Source organism: Rhinolophus ferrumequinum, chromosome 10 (assembly GCF_004115265.2).
Source record: "Rhinolophus ferrumequinum isolate MPI-CBG mRhiFer1 chromosome 10, mRhiFer1_v1.p, whole genome shotgun sequence".
In the NCBI taxonomy this organism is placed as follows: Eukaryota; Metazoa; Chordata; class Mammalia; order Chiroptera; family Rhinolophidae; genus Rhinolophus; species Rhinolophus ferrumequinum.
Window position 1 is genome coordinate 9302589 of NC_046293.1, and position 21002 is coordinate 9323590.

At 55.7% G+C, this 21002-nt stretch overlaps 2 protein-coding genes across 8 annotated transcripts in view; one reads left to right on the top strand and one right to left on the bottom strand.

Annotated features, from left to right (window-relative positions):
• Positions 1 to 207: 207 nt before the first annotated feature.
• Positions 208 to 7690, bottom strand: CDC42EP1 (CDC42 effector protein 1). 4 transcript variants are annotated; one of them, XM_033118131.1, is made up of 4 exons: positions 7557 to 7690; positions 2843 to 3409; positions 2644 to 2734; positions 208 to 1434 (listed from the first exon to the last, which is right to left on the bottom strand). In XM_033118131.1, the coding sequence occupies exons 2-4, from the start codon at positions 3104 to 3106 to the stop codon at positions 803 to 805; spliced, it is 987 nt and encodes a 328-aa protein (XP_032974022.1). In that variant the 5' UTR covers positions 3107 to 3409; positions 7557 to 7690; the 3' UTR covers positions 208 to 802. The 4 variants fall into 4 exon arrangements, with proteins under 4 accessions (XP_032974022.1, XP_032974020.1, XP_032974019.1 ...); XM_033118129.1 differs by adding an exon at positions 6772 to 7082 and having other exon boundaries at positions 2644 to 3409; positions 7557 to 7673; XM_033118128.1 differs by having other exon boundaries at positions 2644 to 3409.
• Positions 7691 to 18358: 10668 nt separating this feature from the next.
• The window catches only part of CARD10 (caspase recruitment domain family member 10), a 46145-nt gene continuing 43501 nt past the window's right edge, over positions 18359 to 21002 (top strand). Inside the window, exon 1 of one of the 4 annotated variants that reach the window (XM_033118280.1) lies at positions 18359 to 18439. In XM_033118280.1, coding sequence (XP_032974171.1) covers positions 18415 to 18439 — 25 coding nt within the window. In that variant the 5' untranslated portion in view covers positions 18359 to 18414. The remainder of the gene's footprint in view (positions 18440 to 21002) is intronic. The other 3 variants (XM_033118278.1, XM_033118281.1, XM_033118279.1) reach the window with 3 other exon arrangements.

The window sequence follows — 21002 nt, forward strand, 5'->3', positions numbered from 1 at the left end:
CTATTCCCGGAACTGCAGATAAGGGCTCCCACCTGGGCCTCTTATCACAGGAACATTCATTCCAGTCTGGCTACTCATTACCTAGGCCCATCCCCTCACTGGGGGCCCAGAGGGGGGGTCCTTGGCTTCCAAACCCAATGCTGAGGATATTTAAGCAGGTGGAGCTGACGCTGTTCTCCCAGGTCCCCAATCATCTTGCAAGACACCTTTTATCAAAAAAGCCTTTTTTAATCAGGACCCAGAGGCAGATCTGGGGTGCACAGGAAGTTGGGAGGGTCACACCTGATTTTTCTCTGAGGCTTCTGGAACAAGAGGGGGTTGGGGTGGGAATGTTGGGGAAGCAGCCTTAGCAAGGGCTGGGGTGCAGCGGAACCCTGCTGGGGGCAGCTCCAGGATGAGCTGGGGCAGGCGGTCCCTTTGGGAGGAAACAAAGGCCCTGTGTGGTAAGCTTCCTACCCCCCACCCAGGAAGGTCACCTTCCCCAGCACAAAGGCAGCACTGTGAGGCTGGTCCCTGCAGCCAGTGGGGGTAGGGCTGAAGAAATGGCTGTTGGGTCCAGAGTGGCAGTGCGGGGAGGCAGGTCAGCCTGGCAGGGCCCTCAGGAACATCCAGGTCCCAGAAGAAGCCTAGCCTCCCTCCCATGGCTATCCTGCAGAGGACTGGAAGGGTTTGGGGGCAACTCAGGTTTTCCCATCTGTTATTGGCAGGACCCAGCCGTCAGATGAGGAGCTGGCTCTGCATCTGGGCTCTTTGTGGGCGGTGGCCTGAGGCTGGGCCGGGTCCTGAGCCCATGCTCAGCCACTCACACCTTGACCTCGTCATCCTCCTCAGCATCGGCAAACTCAAAGGTGTTTGCTTGCACCATGCGGGGCACGGGGGCCCTGCTGCCGGCCTGGGGTGCCCCCCACTCTTCGTCCAGGCTCTCCCAAGAGGCCCGAGCCTGGGGTAGCACCTCCATCAGCTCCCGCCGAGCATCCACCTCGGTGTAGTGGCGGGTGCCCCAGCCTGCTCCCCAGTGCCTGCCAGAGGCCATGTCAGCAGGTGGGCGGGGACACTCTCCCACCGGGCTGACCCTCGCCTCAGCCATTGGGCTCAAGCCAGTGGTTACCCCATTGGGGTAGTGTCCACGGGGTGGAGGGCTTGAGGCAGAGGATGGAGGGTTTGTGGCAGAGGACGGAGGGTTTGTGGCAGGGGCTGGCGGGGTTGCAGCAGAGGCTGGGGCTGGGGTCTCAGCTGCAGAGGCTTCTGAGAGGCTCATGACCCCCAGCAGCTCGCTGAGGAGAGAGGGCCCAAGGTCGAGGTCCAGGCGGAAGGACAAGAGGGAGTCAGAGCGGCGAAGCTCAGGCTCAGAGGGGAAGGAACTGTCACGGTCTCGGTCACGAGGCTTTTCTGGGCGAGGCAAGCGGGAGATGGTGCAGAACCCGGAGTCCAGGCCTAGAAGAGAAATGGGGAGTGGGGTTAGAGCTGGGTCCTTAACCAGGAATTGAGGAGGGGAGAGCCAAGACCAACCCCAGCTTGCTATGTGGCCTCTAGCAAGTCACTCCCACATCTGGCCTCAGTTTCTTCCATCTCTCCAATATAGTGAACCCCATGGCCTCTTGTGTGGACCTCCTGTCAATCCTGGAAACTGAAAATGACATAATCCTCATTCCCATTTTGCAGATGAAGAAAGTGAGGCTCAGTTTGGGAGGAGGGGAAGGGCTTGCCTAGGGCCACAGTCTGATGAGGTGGAGCCACTCCTGAGCTTAAATCTCCTGACTTTCAGTCCCAACTGTGAACTTGGCTGTGGCCCCTGGTCTCCTGCCATGACAGTGGCCGATGGCTAAACGTGAATCCACAGCCTGCGGGCTGATCACAGGGAAGGAACCAGCAGCTAGGGTCTGACTGCACAGAAGTCACAGACTCAAAAGACAGGCAGGTGCTCTCCAAAGGTTCAGCCCCTGGCTCCGGAGCTAGCTACCAGGCCTGAGACATAGTGGGATTACCGAGGACCAGCCCTCCCTGGGGTTCTGGGCAGTGACCTGCAGGGGGAGCACTAGAGGCAGCCGCTGGTGGTGGGGGCAAGGCTGCAGGGAAGTGGATGGCCACCAGGTGGCAGCAGGAGCCCTGTCCCCAGGTGAGCTGTCCAGCAGAGGCCAGGCGGCACCTGCCTGTCCCACCAAGGCAGGAAGGGCCTCTGGCCTCTGTCCATGTGAGTGATTTTCCAAATTTGTCAGTGTATTTTTGGGAGTAAATTGGTTCCCATTCCTTGACCCCTCCCCATCCACGGTCTAGGGTTTGGGCCTGACCTCCATGGTGAGACCAAACTACCGTGTTTCCCTTAAAATAAGACCTAGCCAGACAATCAGCTCTAATGTGTCTTTTGGAGCAAAAATTAATATAATACCTGGTATTATATCATATCATATCACATCACATTAATTATATTATAAAGACTCGGTCTTATATTCCAGTAAAATAAGACCGGGTCTTATATTTAATTTTTGCTCCAAAAGACCCCTTAGAGATGATTGTCCGGCTAGGTCTCATTTTCGGGGAAACAGGGTACTGTGGGGGAAAAGAGCTCACTTGGAGGCTTGGCTAAGCCATCGAACCCTCTGGGCCTCAGCATCTGAAAAATGGGCAAATAACCCAGGCGCTCACCATAGCTGGAGTGGCCGTCCGTGGATCCAGCAGGGCTGCTGTCGAAGCTGAACTTGCTCACCACGAGGCTGTCGTAGGTGGCCTGGTTGAGCTGGGGCAGGGAGATGGCATTCTTGATGATGGGGGAGACGGCGGGTGGAGCAGGCGAGGGAGCCTGTGGGGAAGCTATCCTCCGGGACGGCATCCCCACTCTGCGCACCTGCTGTAGCTTCTTGGCCAGGAAGCTGCGGGGCGAGCGGTGGGTGCCCCCGGAGCTGCCATGGTGGTTGCTGAGAAAGGACGTGTCACCGAAGACATCCCCACCGCGGCCAACGTGCATAGTGTGGCGGAAGTCTCCAAGTGGGGGGCTGATCATGTCTGCAGTCAGCCGCCTCTTCCCGTGTGAGCTGGATACCCAGCCCACGGGCGAGAGCTTGCCCAGGTTCATGGCGGGGGCTCCTCTGGCCCCCTGGGGGCCGGGCATCAGCTCTAGCTGTTCACAGCTGCTGGTGCATGCCCACTTAGGGCCTAGGGTGGGTGGTGGGCTGGGATCAGGGTCCACTTCTCAGCCCCCTCCTTCCCAGTGTAAGGCGGTGGACAGAGGCTGCCCCTCTGTTCTCCTAAAGTGCTGCCCCCAAATACTGAGGCTGTGAGCGGTCCATGGCTTGTCTCTCCCTACGGCCTGGCTCCTGGACTGGTGGAAGCAGCTATAGATGGTCTGTCCAAGAACAGAGAAGGCACAAGATGTGCCTCAAATGTGGACAGCCCCTCACTTTCAGGTGGAGACCTGAAAGACAGAGAGAAAAGTGACGGTAGGCCTGGGGAATCCTGGGTCCAAATACTAACAGCTAAAAAGAACACACAATGACAGCCAACAACAGGGTGGGGATCACGGACAAAACGCCGAGCAGACACACAAAGGAGGACACACTGTGTTTCCATGTATAGGAAACTTAAGAACAGGCAAAACTAAACAGTGATAGAAATCAAAATTGCCGTTGCCTTTGAGTGCGTTTTGATTGGCACAAAAAAAAATTCATCAAGCTGTACACTGAAGATGTGTGTGTATTACATCTTCAGATGTGTGTATGGTCATACAGGGCCCATTTCTGAAACACCTACTAAGTGCCAATGACTTACGTTCATCACTCATTTAACCCATACAACAGCCATGAAGAAGGCACTATATTAGAGGGGAGAAACTGAGGCACAAAGAAGTGAAGTGACTTGCCTGAGCCTCCACAAAAGGAAATGGTGAAGGGCCTCCCCGATCCCTTGAGCCCCAAGCTACACTGCCTCCTGTTGGCAGGTTGAGCAAGTCACTTCCCTTTTCTATGGGTTAAATTGTCTCGATTCCATGACCAGGAGGCGGTGCCTCGCAAAGGCTTTGAAGAGCTGTGTAAACAGCCTAGCAGAGGTTCCTGAGAACCCTCCGCCTTCAAGGTGCTTCCTGGAAAAAGGATCCTGTCGTCAAAAGTGGCTTTTTCCAGATGCCTCCTTATGCCTGAGCATATTCTTTATCATAGTCGGTCACAGTGACGTAGGAGCTTTATCATCAGGGAACAACTTCAGGAAAAAGCTCAGCTGGTGCCGAAAGCGATTCCTTGCCCACTCTCACCCCTGGTAAACTCCCCACAACGCCCATCTTCTCTACGTGACTCTTGGTCTGACCCTATCCCTTCTAGAATCATCGAAAGTGCCGAAGGCTCAAGGACACCTATGGGCCTATGGTCCGACCACCAGTTTTCCCGTGGCCCAGAGAATAACCAAGCTTGCTCAAGGTCATATCAAAAGAACTAGTTGAGACTTGAACTCAGAGCTTCTGACTCACAAAGCTTTTAACTTACTCCTGGAGCCCAATCTTGTCTCCCCAGACTGGCAGAGCCCTCTGAGGGTGGGGCAGCTGCCTGGATTTTCCTGCCTTCCTCCTTCCCAGCCCCAGCTTGGGCTCTGCACATGGCAAGTGCCAAATTAATACTAGTTTAATCAGGATATCTTCATGCCACAGGATAACCTTCATGCCAAAGGATTGCCCCTTGCCACCTTCCGAGGGAGGGTAGGTAGGGGATTCAATGTCCTCACCATGTGACCTTGGGCAAGTCACTTACCTCCACAGGCCTGGAACCTCAGCCGATAAAAGCTGATAATAATCCTAAACAAGAACTTTGCTGCCACCTCCAAACATAAAAATCTCAATACTTGCCCTTTGACTATTATTTGAAATTCAAAATAGGTTAAATAACAAGATAAAAACAAAGAAGCCAATAAAACAAAGCTTGCTTTGTTTTCCGACTGCATTCTCTTCCCTTTCCAACATCTGATCCTCCCCCAATCCTAACTCCTCCCCCTGGGGGGTGGGGTATTCTGAATCATCCCTCTCCCTGGCACCAGTGGCACCAAGAAGTCCTCGTGGAATGTTTGTTGTAGTTATGAGGCGCTCTGCAGTTGGCCAACCATTATATGATGTCATCCGACTCTCCAACAGCCCCACGGAGCTGCAGGGTTTAGCCCATTTCACAGGGAGAGCCAAGGTTCAGAGGGAAAGGACTTGGCCAAGGTCACACAGCAGGTACATGCCATAGGCCAAGCCTCCCTGCTTTGCAGATGAAGGATGAATCTCTGTGGGAAGGAACTGGGGGGCGGGATGGGTCATTCTGAAATGTCATATGGAGGGGTCACTGTGTCTGCCATGTGACCACATCCACCTCTCTCCTAGCCCCCCAACTCCCAGGCTTCTTGAAGCAAGTCTCTCCTCTCCTCCCAGGGCCACTGCAACTTGGGAGACCAGCTTCTACCCCAATCTTGTGATGGTCCCACCTCCCAAATCCTCTGGGCACCTCCAAGGGGTTTCCACCTGCCCACTGCAGTAGAGACAATGCCATGTTGTGGGGCCGAAGGCAGGACACTGTTACTGCGGACAGCTTTTTCCCACGTGGAAAATCAGAACAGCATCAAAAGCTGGTCCCCTCCCAGGAGAGTTGTAAGAGTGGAAAGTGCTGTAGTTAAACCTCCAGTTGCTGGAGCAGGGTAGCTCTAGGTGCAAATCCAACATCCTTATACTAACATCTCTCATTCTGGGGATGCGTGGTGGCAGCTATTTGGCACTTGATGCAGACCACAGGGTATTGCTGGAGTAAGCAGGGCTCGGTTTGTCCTGGTACAAGGCCTAGCTCCCCTCACTAGGCCTGGAATACTACCTGCTAATGCTCACAGCACCCATTTCACAGATGAAAAAAAGGCACAGAATGGGAATTATCTTGCCCTAGATCACAGAGTGGAAAAAGGGAGTGGCTGGGAACATCCCAGGATTCTGCTAACATCAGGAGTAAGTGCTGGTGGTCGGTGGTGGTGGGTGAAGGCTCTAGGGGCATAGGGGAGAGTTGTGGGAAAAGGCCACAGCCAGCCGGGGAGCCAGGGAAGGACAGGCCTGGGAGGAAGGAGAAACTCAGCTCTGCAGATTCAGTGTGCCTGTGACCTGGGTAAGAGTGGTTACTGTGCAGCCTCGGTGTCCCAGGAGTCTTTATATTTACTCCATAGAGAATAGTCAGGCCTGGGCACAAGGTGGGTGGGAGCTTACTCAATGGTGGTAATGACCGCAAAGACAGGGTTTGAGGCCCCAGGCAGGGACCCTGTATTGGGAGAGGCCAACAGGGGCCGCTGTGGAGGCACATGTGGTTGGAGGTAAGCCAGGAACCAGTCTGACCGCAGGTGGGAGGGCAGAGGCGCAGGCGGGGGGCGTCCGCACCCCGGCGCTCACCTGGGGGGTCACCCGCAAGGCCGAGGTGTCCCGCGAGCGGCGCCACCTCTTATCCTGGAGGCCATTCGCGTGCACACAGCCCCCTCCCCGCAAGGGTACCCTGGGTAACACCACTCCTACCTATGGACAGCGGGGACCTATTGGTTAGGGTGACTCTGGCCCCTGGAATAGGGGTGAACTCCTTGGGGGCTGGCTTCTCATGCTCCTCAAAGGGCAGCCGCTTCAGGTGGAGAGACAGACAAACTAGGAACGGGTGAGGAGGAGCGTGCATGGGCCATAAGGGAGGTAGGAGGAACGGGGAGAGAAGCTTCTAGCCCCACCATGCTAAGTCACAGCCAAGTCAGCCCTTCAGTGGGCGAGGCAGAGCGCTACCGGCCAAATCTCCCACAGACCTGGGTTATAGCGCCCGCGCCGCGTTTCGTGCCGCGGTGGCCTCCAGGTCAGTTCCTTCGCCTCTCTGAACCTCAGTTTCCCGGTCTAGAAAATGGGCTTCAGACTTCGCGAGTCTTGAGTGGTTGGGGCAAGGATAGAACAACTCGAAGGCAGTTGGGATTGGAAGTCCGGGAAAGGCTTTAGCCATAAAATATTCCTTCTGGGGGGCAGGAGGTTCGAATGTGGAAAAGTCGCTCCGCGAGGGAAGGGGACAGCCGGCTGCCTTGGCCCGAGGGGAACCGGACGAGATGACCTCATCTGCTGCTCCGGCCTGGAATGCGGCGGCTGGGGAGGGGGCTGGGTGCCTGGTCCATGTCCCCAGCGGGACCCCACCCCCCCACTTCCCGCTCTCTGCGCCGGCTTCGTCAAGGGGCCCGACATTCCTACACATCGCCCCCTCCCGGTTCCTTCCCTTCCCTTCGCAGGGCAGGAAGGAGCTTAGACGGACCTCGCTCGCCCCCTCCTCCCGCCACCCGGTTTACCGCTCCTTCCCTCCAATTCTCTGCCCCGCTCCGCCGGCCGGGAACACGGAAAAACCACCCGAAAACTTGGAGCGTTCCGGCGCCACTCCGCGCCCAGCGCTCCAGGCCTTCCTGTTGGCACCGGGGCGCCTTCGGCAGGCCGTCCCCTCCCCCGCCCCAGCCCGGAGAGCCTAGGAGCGTGCAGAGTCTCTGCGGGCGCCGCATACCCCCGCCACGTCCACGACCACCCGAGGCTGGGGACCCGCGGGCCAGCTCGCTGTTACCTTCTCTCCGCGAGCCCCGGGGACAAGGGCGAGGGCGAACGCGGTAGCAGTGGCGGCGGCGGGAGCGCGTCCCGGCGCGCAGCCGGGGCGAGTCGCTGGGCCGGTCTGCGCCGCCCTGGCCGCGGGCTCCGCGGGCTGGCTCCGGGGCGGGGGCGGGGTGTGGGCGCGCGCCCTCCTCCCGCCTTCCCCCTCCCGGCCGCGGGCGGGGCGCCGGCCCCCTCTCGGGCACCCAGCACACCGCCCCGAGCGGCGGCTAGGGCTGGAGGGGGAGCGGCGGGGGCGCCAGGCCAGCGGTCCCGGGCAGGAGGAGCACGGGAATGTGCGGGTTGCCGGGGCTAAGCGACTTGGGTCGCCTGCAGCCAAAGTCCTCCCCCACCGGCTCTCCGCGTGGCCTTGGGGCGCCCTGACTTGCTAACTCGCTCCTGGGCATCCCAGGCGCTACCTGGGGGAGTTTGGGGAACCGGGAAGCCTGACCTCGGAGACCTTGAATGCCTGAGAGACTCGCTTAGATCTTGAGTTCTACCAACTGGGGTGCCTACTCCCTTTCTCCCAAACCTCCATTTCTTTCAATCCTATACAGGCCCCACGGGTGCCAGGACACAGACTTGAGCCAGACTGGCAGAGTGGTGTGGTGTGGTGGTCAAGAATATGGGACCCTGGAACCCAACAGCCTGGCTTCTTAGTCTGCCCTGGCCACTATTTCCCTTTGCTGTGCCTTAATCTCCCTACCTGTAAAATGGAATGATAAAAGCAGGCATCAGATGTTATGTTATTAAGTGCTCTCTGCTCCGTCAGCACCTAGGAGGCTTGCTGAACAGGTAAATGAGATCACACCTCAGATAAATAGATTCAGAAAGCTTTATTGGGCACCCCTCAACCCTACCCTTGAGGGTCAGGGATCCAGCTGTGCACAGGACACGACCGGACCCCGTGTCATCCTCAAGGAGAGGAGAGAGATCTCCGATTCTTGCTTCATGTTGTTTTGTTCTCTGATACTCCCCTCGGACTCCGGACTCCGAGCTCCCAGAGGACAGGAAGGAAGTCCTGAGGACTGTTCTGAAAACCGAAAGACCCCTAACATAGCTTGCAGGGGGGCAGGGGCTCACCAAGGTTTGTAAAGGACACATAGCCACGACACACACCTGGTAGGAGACAGCACCAGCAAAGGCTTGGAGCTATGGATCTGGCCTGAGGAGACAAGTGTGGCTGGAGAAAACGGCCTGAGCCCTGACCTGGCAGATGAAGAGCCCTGTTTACACACAGATGGGGGAGACTAGGTTTTGTTCAGAGTGCTGCGGCTTTTTCATTGGCTCTCTGAATCCTTATGCTGGCCAACAAGGAAGGGGGTGATTTGCACAGCTGGAAAAATGGAGAAACTGAGGCACAAAGCATTCCAGCACTTGCTCAAATGTCACAGCAGTAGGGCTGAGACTGCAGTGCATCAGAGCTCTTTTCCCGGCGTCAGGCTTTGTCCCAGGGAGAATTGGGGACAGTCTCAGAGGCTCTAAAGAGCATGGGTGAGGAAGGGAGCTGCCCCTGAGAGGCAGGCACCAGTGGGTCGGGGGCACAATCAAGGGCTGGGAGAGAACTGGGCCAGTTATTGAGTGCTTAAACTCGGGCCAGGTGTCCAGCCTCCCCGAAGCAGGTATGGGAAGCCAGTAGGCAGTGTGATCAGGTGTGCATTTAGAAGCTCTTGGGTGAGCGCAGAATGGACTGGAAAGACAGTGATGGAGGCAGGAGCTCCTCATGGCAGTAGTAAGAACCAGTAGTAATAACCAGCCTTACAGCCTCTTAACGCATTATCACATTTAATCCTCATGAGAGCCCTGTAGGGACAATACTGCCTGCCATCATGTTCCTTTTGCAGAGAAGTGAAGGGACTTGCTTAAAGCCGCCCCCTGTGGCAGGATGTCCATACTTCCCACTTTGCCCAGGACAGTCTCAGATGACACCTACTGTCCCAGCATAATTATTAATAGCACTACCTTTCACTTTCATAGGTGACCTGGTTAGACAATAAATTACACATCACTCTAGTCAGAGGGTCCTCAGAGCAGCTGGCAAAGAAAGCAGTTGGTGTGATATTAGAGGCCCTGAACCCAAATCCTGGCCATTGGCTTCCCAGCCATTGTGTGACTGAGGGCAAGCTGCTTGGCCTCTCTGACCCTCAAGTTGCTTGTCTATAAAATGGGTATAATTCCAGTATGGATATTTGCTACTTGTGGATATTTACTACTTGTTGTGAGCCACAGAGAGATGGCTAAGAAAGTGGTCTTACTGGAAATGGTTACGATCTGCCACATACTTGCTTCATCTTCTTTAGCTCTAGGCCAGGGGTGAGCAAGGGACCTTCTTACAATGTGCTAGGCACTTTGTCTCCACTAGCTCCCTGTTAGGAAACCTGTGAATCAGGAATTCTTTGCCCCATTTCACAGATGAGTAAATAGATGCCGAGAAGAGCTCTCTCTACTTATTCAAAGTCTCTCCAGATAGGAGTACCTCTCCATGTAGGCTGCATTCCTGTTCCTGGCTCACTCCTGATTTAAGTATCGAACTCAGTTTTTCCCTCTGGAAAATGGGAGAAAAGGAGGGGTCTAGGCATCCCTGTGAAGGATGCCGGGATGGGCAGTCCCCATTTCCCTTGGTTTTCTTCTCCCTCAATTACCTGTGGTCCCGTTCCCTGTCGAGAGGCTGTGTGCAGTAGCGCAGGGGTTAACTCTGGCAGAACTGTAATCACCGTGCAGAATGCAGAACAAATGCCTGCCAGCTGGGGCCTGAGGGCTGCCAGGTGGGACTGGCTGCCTGGAGCTCAGGAACCCCCATCTTCTTGCCTGTCCTAGAGGAACCAGGCCCCGTGGGCCATATAATCACAGAGCTCAGCTTCTCCCTCAACTCACCCCTGCAGGTTGGGTGGGCTGAGGCATGGGGCTTATTGTGGGAAGGAGGAGGTTTCTGGGCAGGGAGTCTTCCTCGATGGAGCTAGGGCAGAGGGGGCAGGGCACAGCTAGAGAGGGGCACTACCCCCATGGGGACTCAGAAATGCCAATGGCTGCCCACCAGGCTCCAGTGAAGTTTGGAGTGGGAGCCTTGAGCTGAGTAAGCTGGCTACCAGCCCCCAGCTCAGCCCCTCCCTAGGGCACAGGCACCATTTCCATCCCAAAGTCTGGCTGGGCTCTTGGGCAGTTTATACATCTGCTCACTGACCCATTGATTGTTCTGCCCAGTCCTCTATCTCTTGAGTGTCCACTGGTCCATCTACACACAGATGTAATTGTCAGTCTATCCCTCTACCCACTCCCCACCCATCCACCCACCCACATCCTCACCCACCCATCCAGTCACCTAACCTCTTACCCACCCCTCAGTCGACCCACTACCTATACCGCCGTCCATTCATCCCTCTCCCTCCCTCCCACCCATCCACCCGACATACCCATGCACCCTTCCACCCCATCCATTGACCTACCTATATATCCACCCTCCCGCTCCATGCAGCACCCCTTGATCCACTGCCCACACCCGCACCCATCTCCCACCCACTTGTCCCTCCACAATTCACCCGGTCATTTCCTGTCCATCCTGTGACGCTCATGTCGACTCATACCTGGCCTCTGCTGACTAATGTGGGTCTTTGAGTACGTCATCTTTCTCACATGCTGAAACCTCGCTCACCTTCCTCAGTGGGACTCCCTTGGGCAAAACATCCTGGAAGTCTGCTTTGAAATGTCACCTCCTCCCGGAGGTCCTCCTTCAGAGCGGGCCTCTCCCCTGCACTTGGTCCATCCTCCATATTGGCATCTGTTGCCCCTGTGAGATCTTCAACAAGACAGTGATATCTGTGCTCCTGGCACGTTTGGGGAATGAATGGTCATGGCAGCATAGGAGGGGGATCCGTGACCCCCAACGGTACTGCAACCACCATAAAGGCAGGTGCCCTCCACCTGGGATCCACTCCAGGGACACACTTCATAGGCTGGACTCCTGGCAGGGGCTCAGACACACTTGGGCATTGCAGGCGGAAGGGGCAGTGGTGGGTTTTCTAAGAGGTTTGTGCTATGGACAAATTCCCCAGCTAGGGGAGACAGGCAAAGGGCCAAGGGGGCTACCGCCCATGCTCCCACTTCTATGACCCAGCATGCATTTCTAGTCAGACAAACCCGTGCTCAAACCCCAGCTTCGCCTCTTACTAGCAGAGTGACCTTGGACAAACCACTGCGTCGCCTCATTTGCATCATCTGTGATGAGCTATGAAGTTCACTGCCTGACCCATGACCAAGGAAGGGTAGCTATTATTATTATTATTGTTATCATTTTCCTTTCCCCAGGAGGTGATTGCATCTTAAGTAAGGAGGTGATTTCACGTGAACTAAGTGCCTGGGCTAGGCCGGGAACCTTGTGAGGTGGCAGCGGTGAGAAAGAAATGCCGTCCCTGCTCTCTGGAGTCATAGCCTGGAGGGGAAGACAAAGGCCAGGATATTGATCAGGATAAAGGACCAAAACAGTAGTAGAAGGGGCCGGGAGGCAGAGGACTGCCTGAGGAAGTCCAGGGTGGCTTACTGGAGGAGGTGGCATTTGAGGTGGGCCTCGTGTCTTGGGGTAAGATTGCGCATAGGTAGAGCAGAGGAGAAAGCAGGCCTCAGGAGTGTAGATGAGCTGGGAGGGGCCCACCAGAGGGGAGAGAGGCCTGGAACACAGTGCTAAGGGAGGAAGGGCGTGGGAGGGCCCTCTGTGACATGGGCCAGCCTGGGCCACTGCCTTGCCCCCTGTGATGGCTGCCCTTAGGTGTCACAGACCCGGGGCCTTGGGATCCTTGGGGGTTCCCATTTCATTAGCAGAGGCCAGGCAGCAGTATGGCCCAAGATTCCCCTACCGCCCACCCCCGCTGCCTTTGGAAGAGGAATGTGCTGTGAGGGAGCCAGGGGATAGAGACCCTCCTGGAAGGAACCTCAATCCTCTAGTTCCTTCCTCATGCCCCAGAGCCCCGAGAGCCAACCCTTGGTGGGGAGTTTCAGGGCCTCAGAGGGCATCTGGGGACACTGAGACCCCGAGAGGGTAGGACTTGCACAGCGAGACTGCAGCGGGGCTGGGCGTCCTCAGCTCCCAGACACCCCATAGCTGCCTTCAGTGGGGGTGAACGTCTGTTGAGTGCCTACTGTGTGCCAGCTCCCAGACTAACAGGAAGAAACAGACAGGCTCACAGATAGTTAAGGCTCAGACGGAGCATAGACTTGGCATGGCTTCCAGGAAGGCTACCTGAAGGAGGTGGGATGAGGCTTTACATAGACTGTGCAAACCAGAAGGTGTGAGAGCCAGGCTGGGTACACGATGTGTGTGTGTCTGGCACAAGTATGGGCACCATGGGGAGTCAGCCAGAGTGACGAATGAGATGCTGGCAGTCAGGTCCCTGCCTGGGGCTGGCGGGTGGCTTGGGGGCTGGGTGATGGCAGATTAGTTGCTGGCTGTCCTGCCCTGCTGTTGCTGGAGGTGCTGCCTGGGTGTGAGTGGGTTCTTCGGAGCGGTAAGGTCAGGATGGGAGTTAATCCCCAGGGTATTTTGGAGGGCGTGGCCTCGAGGCCCACTGGGAGAGCAGGGCTCCAGAGGCAGGCAGCTGTCAGGGCCGGAAACGCCTCTGGAATTCCTGGCTCTGGGAAAAGGGCCGGCAGGCTTGTGGAAGAGTTTTCTCAGCCGGAGCCTTCCAGGCCGACTCAACTCTGGATCTCTCACTGCTCCACAGGGAAATGGGGGTGGAGAAGAAGGGCCCCCACCCCTCCAGGCTCCCTTTCTCCTGGAGAACAGGACAAGAAGTCAGAGGGGGGCTGAGGAAGGATGTGGGGTCAGTTCCTTCAGCTCCACCCTAAGGAGGACAGTCAGATGGATAGATGGAGGGGGTGTGGGGGTCTGAGGCCCCTGTAGCTGCAGGGGGTGGGGAGGGACAGCAGAAGGGTCAGGGCCAGGTGACCCTGTCATCCCAGGGGTGATGGGGCTAGGTTGTCCAGAGCTGGGCCTGGCGTCCAGGAGCCTGGATGGAAGGGCAGTGGGGAGGGTCCTCCAGGAGACTTTTGTTCTCAATGTGTGTGTATGTGAGGGGCAGTGTGTGGAGAGAGGAGGGGTGGGGGGTGAGGGGGCAGGAAAAGTGTTTGACGAGCAGAAACAATGGTCTATTCTCTGTTGTCCAGCCTGGGTCGAGAGATAGGCCTGTGGGCTGGAGGCCAGCCCTGTTTTGCCCTGACCATCTCCAGCGTGGCCTCCTCAGCCAACGGGGCCCTTGGGGCTTCACGTGGCCCTGCCTGGGTGGGGTGGGGGCTCCTTCCTCCCCCTGACTAGGGGTTCATTCCTGGACATGCGGGTCTGTATTCTTCTCACAAAAGCTACCCACTTCGGCTGATGAAGGGTTTTCACGTGCATGACTCCTTTGTGGACGCAGAAACGGAGGAGGGAAAGCAGCTTGCTTGTGGCACCTGCCCGTTCCTGGAAGAGCTGGGAATCGACCCCGGTGCTCCTGGCTGAGTCCTGGTTCATGCACTGACACTCCACCCCCACGACTCCTTAGCTCCTGGTTTCCTCCTCCCTTTTTTGGACTGATGATAAGAGGATGCTTATCGGAAGTGAGGGGGCCTCATGTTTAATATTCGGCACCTCCTAAGTGCCCGATAAGAGCTGGAGCTCTCACCTAGGTGCTTTGCTTGCGTTTGCTCTAGGAATCCTCCCAACACTATCATGCAGAAGAAGAAACCAAGGCTAAGGCGGTAAAGTGACTTCCTCAGCTTCTCACAGCTTGGAAGTGGTCCCCCTGGATTCCAGCCCAGGTCTGTGGCATCCATCGTGTCTTGCTGCCTCGAGGGCTAAGGATCGGAGACCACGAAGGGGCCGTGATCTCAGTCTCAGGATGTGGGAAGGACCTCACGTGTTGCACACACATCCTCCTGAGGCTGGAATTGCTTAGAAGCATCCCTGACTGATGAGTGTTGCCTCTATTTACTCCTCTTGGTAATGGGGAGCTCACTTCAAGAGGACAGCCCTGCCAGTCAAGATTTTCTCCCTGAAATGGAGCAGAAATCAACTCCTCATAACCTCTGCTCACTGCTCCTCCTTCCACCTGCCAGGGCTGCACACAGATGCCCCCGTCTGTTCTCCCTTTCGAAATATCTCTCTAGGAGTCAGAAGAGCTAGTTCCCACTAGTCCCAGCTATGGATCGTAGGCAAGTTCCTTAGTCTCCCTGTGCCTCAGTTTTCTCATCTGTAAAATGGGAATGATGAGGCCTGTGATCAAAGAAGATGGCTTGGGAAGGAGCGCCACAAACCCAGGCTGGGGGTGTGTCATAGTTATTATAGATGCTCAGGCTCCTTGTACTTCTCTTAACTGTTTCATGAACTTAAATGTCATATCACAGCAAGTACTCACTAAGCACCTACTTGGCACCTGGCAACAGGGCACAGTTATTGCCTTTGGACTCAGGAATTTGCTCTCCAGCTCACAGAGAGGAGACACAAAAACTCTGAGCACATCCCCATGGGTAAGTAGAGGATGTGAGGAAACCAGACCAGAGAGGTGAAGTGACCCATCTGAGGTCTCACAGCATCTTTCCACAGGGTGATTGACCAATTGATGCTCACTAGGCCATTCCCCTGTCAGACTTGCAGGGGTTAACGGGGCTGACTGGTGCCCAGACAAGCAGAAGGAAGGGGCTCATGGAGAGAGAGAGGTGGGGAGGGGGTAGGCCCCTCTAGGTCTCTGACTCCACCTCTGTGGGCAGCTTGAGCCCCTGCCAGCCTCTTGTTGACTCAGCCGGCCTCTCTTTTGCCAAGGCCTGCTGGCCAGAGTGTCCATGGGGAGGGTCAGGCCACATTCTTCTGGTTGGAGCCTGGGGGGTGGCTGGTACCTTCTGGTGGAGTCTGTGTGCTGGTTTGTGGGTGCTGGGACAGATGCTGGGAAATGTTTTTTGGGGATCAAAGCAGGGGAACCAAAGGGCCATGGCAGAGTGAATGGATTAGCCTGGGAACTGGGCACATGGCTCAACTTTCCCATTAATGAACTAGGTGATCTCAGCAAGCTACCACTACCTCCCATGCTCATCCTGCCTCAGTTTCCCCATCCATCAAATGGATACAATAACATAAGCCCAGTCTGCCCTACCTCATCGCTGTTGGGAGGATCAAAGGAGAAAACGAGTTGGTCCGGAGTGAACACCCTTTGTAGTTCAAAGGCCTACACACATTGGCTGGCCAGCCAGCCTGGTATTCTCTAGGTGAAGTATGTGAAGGGGAAGGGATGCAGGAGCAGCTCTCAACTGTGGCATGAGTCTGCCCACCATCCCTGCCTCTGCCCCAGGGTTGGTTGGCATAGTGACAAGAACAATAATAACACTATCTTCCAGGTGCACAGTGCTTCAGAGTTTACAAAGCCCTTCTATACCTGTTATCTCAGGTCACCCTGCCACCTCCTGCCTCAGGGCCTTTGCACTGCTATTCCTTCTGCCCAGCACATTTCACCCCCACATGAGTGAAAGGCTGCCTCCTTCTCAGCTCAAGTGCCACTTCCTCAGAAGCCTACCAGCCCACCCACCTAAATTAACCCCCCAGCACCCTCCCTTCCACACCAACTGCCTTGACTTTGTTTATATGGCAGAACCGTCTGCCCCCAAGACTTTAAGCTCCATGAGGGAGGGACCATGACTGCCTTATTCATTGCAGTGTCTGGAGATGGACGACAGCCTTCCACAATAGCTATTATTGTCCCATCTTATAGGGAGGAGCCTGAGGCTCAGAGAAGCCAAATGACTTGCCCAAGGCCACACAGCCAGGAAGGAATGGAGCCAGCTGGGTGCTCTTTCCAGAACTGCCCCACAACTTCACTGTCTGTATCCTCTGTAGGACCCACCTGTCACCCTCACAATGTCAGGTCCTTGCCTCCGTATTTATACACACTAGGTGCTGTGAACATATCTGATGGAAGGTGGGGAGACAAAGATTCGCTTTACAAAAGAATATGCCACTGGATTTAACATACAGAATTCGGTTGCTACACCTTTGGCCAGTGCAGCGGTACCCCAGGGGCCTCCTTACGCTGCTCAGGAAGGCTGGCCGGCTTAGTAGCCCTCCCAGAATTGCTTCGGCAGCTGCCGGGTGGCCGGATGCCCCACCCCCACCGCCTCTGGGCCTTGAGCCCAGGCCGAAGGCGGATCTGTGGCTGGCACTGCTCCTTCGGTTTGGGGTGGGAACACCGCAGGGATTTTAAAAATAAAGGGCCTTGAGACAGTGGCCTGGCCCAGCCGGCCATGGGGCGGGGTGGGGGCCAGACAGGGACAATGGGATGCTGAGGCTTGGGAGCTGTCCACCCGCAGGGAGCAGCCAGACCAGGGGAGTCCCATTCTCCCTGCTCCCCAATAGTGTTGCTCTCCCAAGAACATTCCCTCCTCACCTTTCTTAAACATAGGTCTCAAATATTTACTGAGCACCTACTATGTGCTAGTCTTCAGTGACTGCAGGGTGGGAACATCCAGCCTCTTTCCCTGAACTGTGCTGCTCTCCCAGAGCAGCCCCTCTCCTTACCCAATCTCAGGCCAGATGATTTATTGACTGCCTACTATGTGCCAGGCTTATGCTGGCCTTTCTCCTTTCGGCCTCTCTGCACTTATACTCTCTTAGGCCTCTCCCCCATCTCAGGCCATTCCTGTCTCCCCCTCTCTCCTCTGGCCCAGCTAACAGGAAGCAGCCGGAGAGGTCAAGGGCCGCAGGGCCTCCAGAGCTCAGCATCTGCACACACAGGGGCCTGTCTGCAGGGTGGGGGGGGACTTCCTGTTTATGAGACTCACAAGGACCCCTGGGGCGGTGACTTGGACAGCTCTCCCAGCAGCCCCTCTAGTCTAGACCTCAATCCTTCCCAGAGAGGCCTCCACATATCCCTACAGGCCCCAAGCAGCTAGCTCAGACCCAGGCCACTGCCCTCCTCCTACGGTGGTGAGGGCAAGAAGGGAGGAGGAGTGAGGAGTCTTTGGAATGGCCAGGAATGTGGGAGTCGAATGTCGAATGTCCGCAGGAAGCATCCATGGCTCCAGGGCCCAGCCCCCCCCAAGTCTGGGCACCCTGCCCTGCTTTGATGGGGGAGGGGCTGAGGGAGCTGGGAAGGAGGAGGCCAGACCCCATCCTGCCCCACTGGGGCCAGAGCTTCAGTTCTAGCTTGACCAGGCTCTGGCAGCCTCAGTCTCATCTCTGGGGAGGGGTGGTAGGCCAGCATCTAACTTTTGCAGCTTTGTTTCTGCATTGTTTTCCTTTGGCCTCAGCCTCTCACGGACTCCATGCCTCACTCAGACCAAGATGTCACTTCACACCTCAGAGAAGTTCTCCAAGTTCAAAGCCCCAGCTGGGTGGGGCGGGGCGGGGTGGGGTGCAGCTCGAGGGGTGGCACTGGCCAAAGGTGTCCCTGGGTAAGCAAACAGCCCTTTCCTCCTCCCTCTCCAGGCAGCCCTGGCCAATCTGTCCAGTTGCCCAACAAATATTGACCCAAAGGCCTGAGGGTCAAGGCCAGCTGGAAGAGGCCAGGAAGAGGGAGACCCGCCCTCTCTTGCTCTACCTAACACAGAAGGAGGTGATACCTGTCTTTTGTCTCCTCTCCATACCCACACTACTCTGCTCAGAGTATCTGGAGACAGACCCTTAAGATACAATATCGTCAGTGCTTAAGACAGTCATCCCCTAGAGGGCAGTGGTAGTGAGGAGCCAGCTAATACAGGGGAAGCAGTCAGGGAGGGCTTCCTGGAGGAGGCCACCCTTTCAACATGGAAGCCTAAAATCGGTGAAGATGTTCCAGCCTCAGGAAACACGGTCAAAGGCATGGCATTTCCAGAGAACTGCTAGCGACATGATGGTGCTGGAGAAAGGCGCAGGTGAGGGAGTGAGAGATTTGTGAGAGTGGAGGAATGGGGATGGGGGTTAGGGATGAGATCATTTGTCCTCAAAGCCTGCATGGCTCTGGAGTGCCCTCTTTTGCCCTGAGCCAAGAGGCAGAGGGGAGTCAGGTAAAGGAACCACCATGATTCGGTGTGGCTGTGTGGACATGGGGAGAGAAAGGGCCTGGGGACTGGGACAGGGGCTCTGGCCTCTAGCTTTGCAAAACTGCCCAGACTTCAGGCTTTCCAGCTCCTGAGAGGCCTGCTCCAGGCTGGAGCATCTGAGTACTTCCCCAAGACTGGGGCTGCTTGCACAGACCATCCTGTAGTGGTGAATCGAATCCTGGCTCTGCCAAGTTCCAGCTATGTGACCTTGGGCAAGTTATTACCTTCCCTGGCCTGTTTCCACCTATAAAATGGGGCTAAAGACAGGACCTGCTTACGAGGGTTGTTGGTGGATGGAATTAATTTAGCAAAGCACCTGGCACTCGTGAGTACTTACTCCAGTGAACAAGTATTATTAGTAATTGGGGGGGAAAAAAGTTGGTTTTCCCCCAAGGACATGCTGACAGGTGGGTGGAAGGTATGTTACCAGAAGAGTCTTCCAAAAAAGACTTGATACTCGGCTCCTGGGATTCCCAGACTTGCCTCATCCAAGGGACCCCCCGGACGCTTGTTAAAAATATCAGCTTCCCACCCCCACTCTCTGTCCTGGCAGGTCTGGGTGGGACAGGCCTCAGGACTTATAAGGAAGCTCCAGGCCTGAGCCTTCGAGAGACAGGTGTGGGGAACATTCCTCTCTGATGACAACAAGGATTCACTCCAAATGCTTCCTCCTTGGGAAACAATTCCTTCAAAATACCCTTCTAAAAAGCTCTTCTTTATTGAGCACGTGCTGCCTGCTCTAAGCTCTTTCTGTGTTAACCCCTAGGATTCTTACAACAATCTTATGATGTGTAGGTACTTAGAATTTCTCTCATCTTACTGATGGGGAAACAGTTCTACAGAAGCTAAGAAACTTGCCCAAGGTCTCAATAACCCCGTGACCTGTCAGGAGTCAACTTGGTATTTGAACCTGGACGTGGGGCCCTTAACCATGGGCTTGTAATTTTCTCACCTGCCTCTAGCCCCTGGGACACTTGATAAGATGCCGCCAGCGGCTTGGAGTAGGAGCTGGAAATTCATACTTATCACTCTTTGTCCTTAAGGTTGTGACTCTTGAATCAAGAAATGGCCAATGGCCGGTCGTGCTTTAAACCCTCTTGGGAGGCAGAAAGCAGATTCAATTTCCTGTGTCCAACTTACTTCCTACGGGTGGTCTCCTGTAGTTTCTGCTCCCTGAGCTGGTTTCCCTGTCTCTAAAATGGGGACGCGGCACCTCCCTTGGTGTCGTCAATGAGTTGCTGAGACCAGGATTTGGGAACTGTTCTGATTGCAGGTTCTTTGGGACATGGGAGTGGAGGGGTTGGGGGTGGGGAGGGAGGACAGTCTAGGAGTTGCTCAAACTCACCTGTATCCACCGCTAGGCCCTTTTCCAGCTCGTGTCACAGAGACTCCAGAGGCTGGGAAGGTCACACAGTGATGGTAAAGTTGGGGGTGGCAGGACTAAGGGAGTTCAATGAGGAGCTGGCTTCTCCCTTCCAGCCTGACACCCTAACACGCCCTGGCTGGTGGCTGCTAGTGATTCACCAGCTTTAAGCCCCAGTTTCGTCTGAAATCAGGAAACGGGACACTAGAGAGCCTGGGGCATTTTCTGGAGAGCCCAGCGCCCTCACAGAAACCTGGGGGAGGGGCTACGAAGGGGGAGAGTGGAGGGAGAAGGCAAAAGGTCTGGCTCCAGAAAATTTGCATAATTCATTATTTTCTTTGAGGAGGATTAGAAATCCCCAGGACCTGACAGTTCTGGAAACCATTCACTCATTCATTCTAGTTTATTGAACCCCTTACATGTGTCAGTCGCCGTAGACCTAGAGAAGTAGAGTGAAGTTTTCCAGGAGCTTCCTGGGGGGGAGACCACTATGTAATCATGATTATAAAATTCAGAATCCATGGAGAAGAGATCGATTAATTTGGGGTTGCAGCACGGAAAAGGGGAGGTGTCAACTGTTGAGTTCCACAGTTCTGAGGCCCCTCCCTACCAGGAGGAATGACAATGCAGGCGGCGTTCAGATCCTTGTGCCACTTCTGAAGGGCTCTTCTCCCTTCTAGGCCTGATTTTCCCACCTGTGAACTGGACACAGGCACGGTACCTTTCTCCTGGGAGTCTTAATTCAAAGGGTTAACACGTGTGAAGCACTTAGAACAGCACCTGGTGTGTGATCAGCCTGGTGACGGTTTAGCTGTTGTCACTTCAATGGTGGGAGCTGCAGGGGGGCTGCCTGGCAGACAGGGAGAGGGCATCCAGGTGAAGGGCACTGCCTACGCAAAGGCCCAGAATGTGCAGCACATGGGGGTGTTGGATCTCGGTGGGGTGCAGTGAGAGGTGGGAAGGGGCATTTGAAATACTGTCACTCCTTTTGGACTTTCTCCTCAGGGCGCAGGGAGCTATGGAAGGCTTGTG

Coding starts and splice junctions, on each gene's coding strand:
- CDC42EP1 (XM_033118128.1), bottom strand. CDS start 3,106: ATGCCCGGCCCCCAGGGGGCCAGAGGAGCCCCCGCCATGAACCTGGGC. Junction 1,435..2,643: donor GGACGGCCACTCCAGCTATG/GTGAGCGCCTGG, acceptor TTTCTCTTCTAG/GCCTGGACTCCGGGTTCTGC.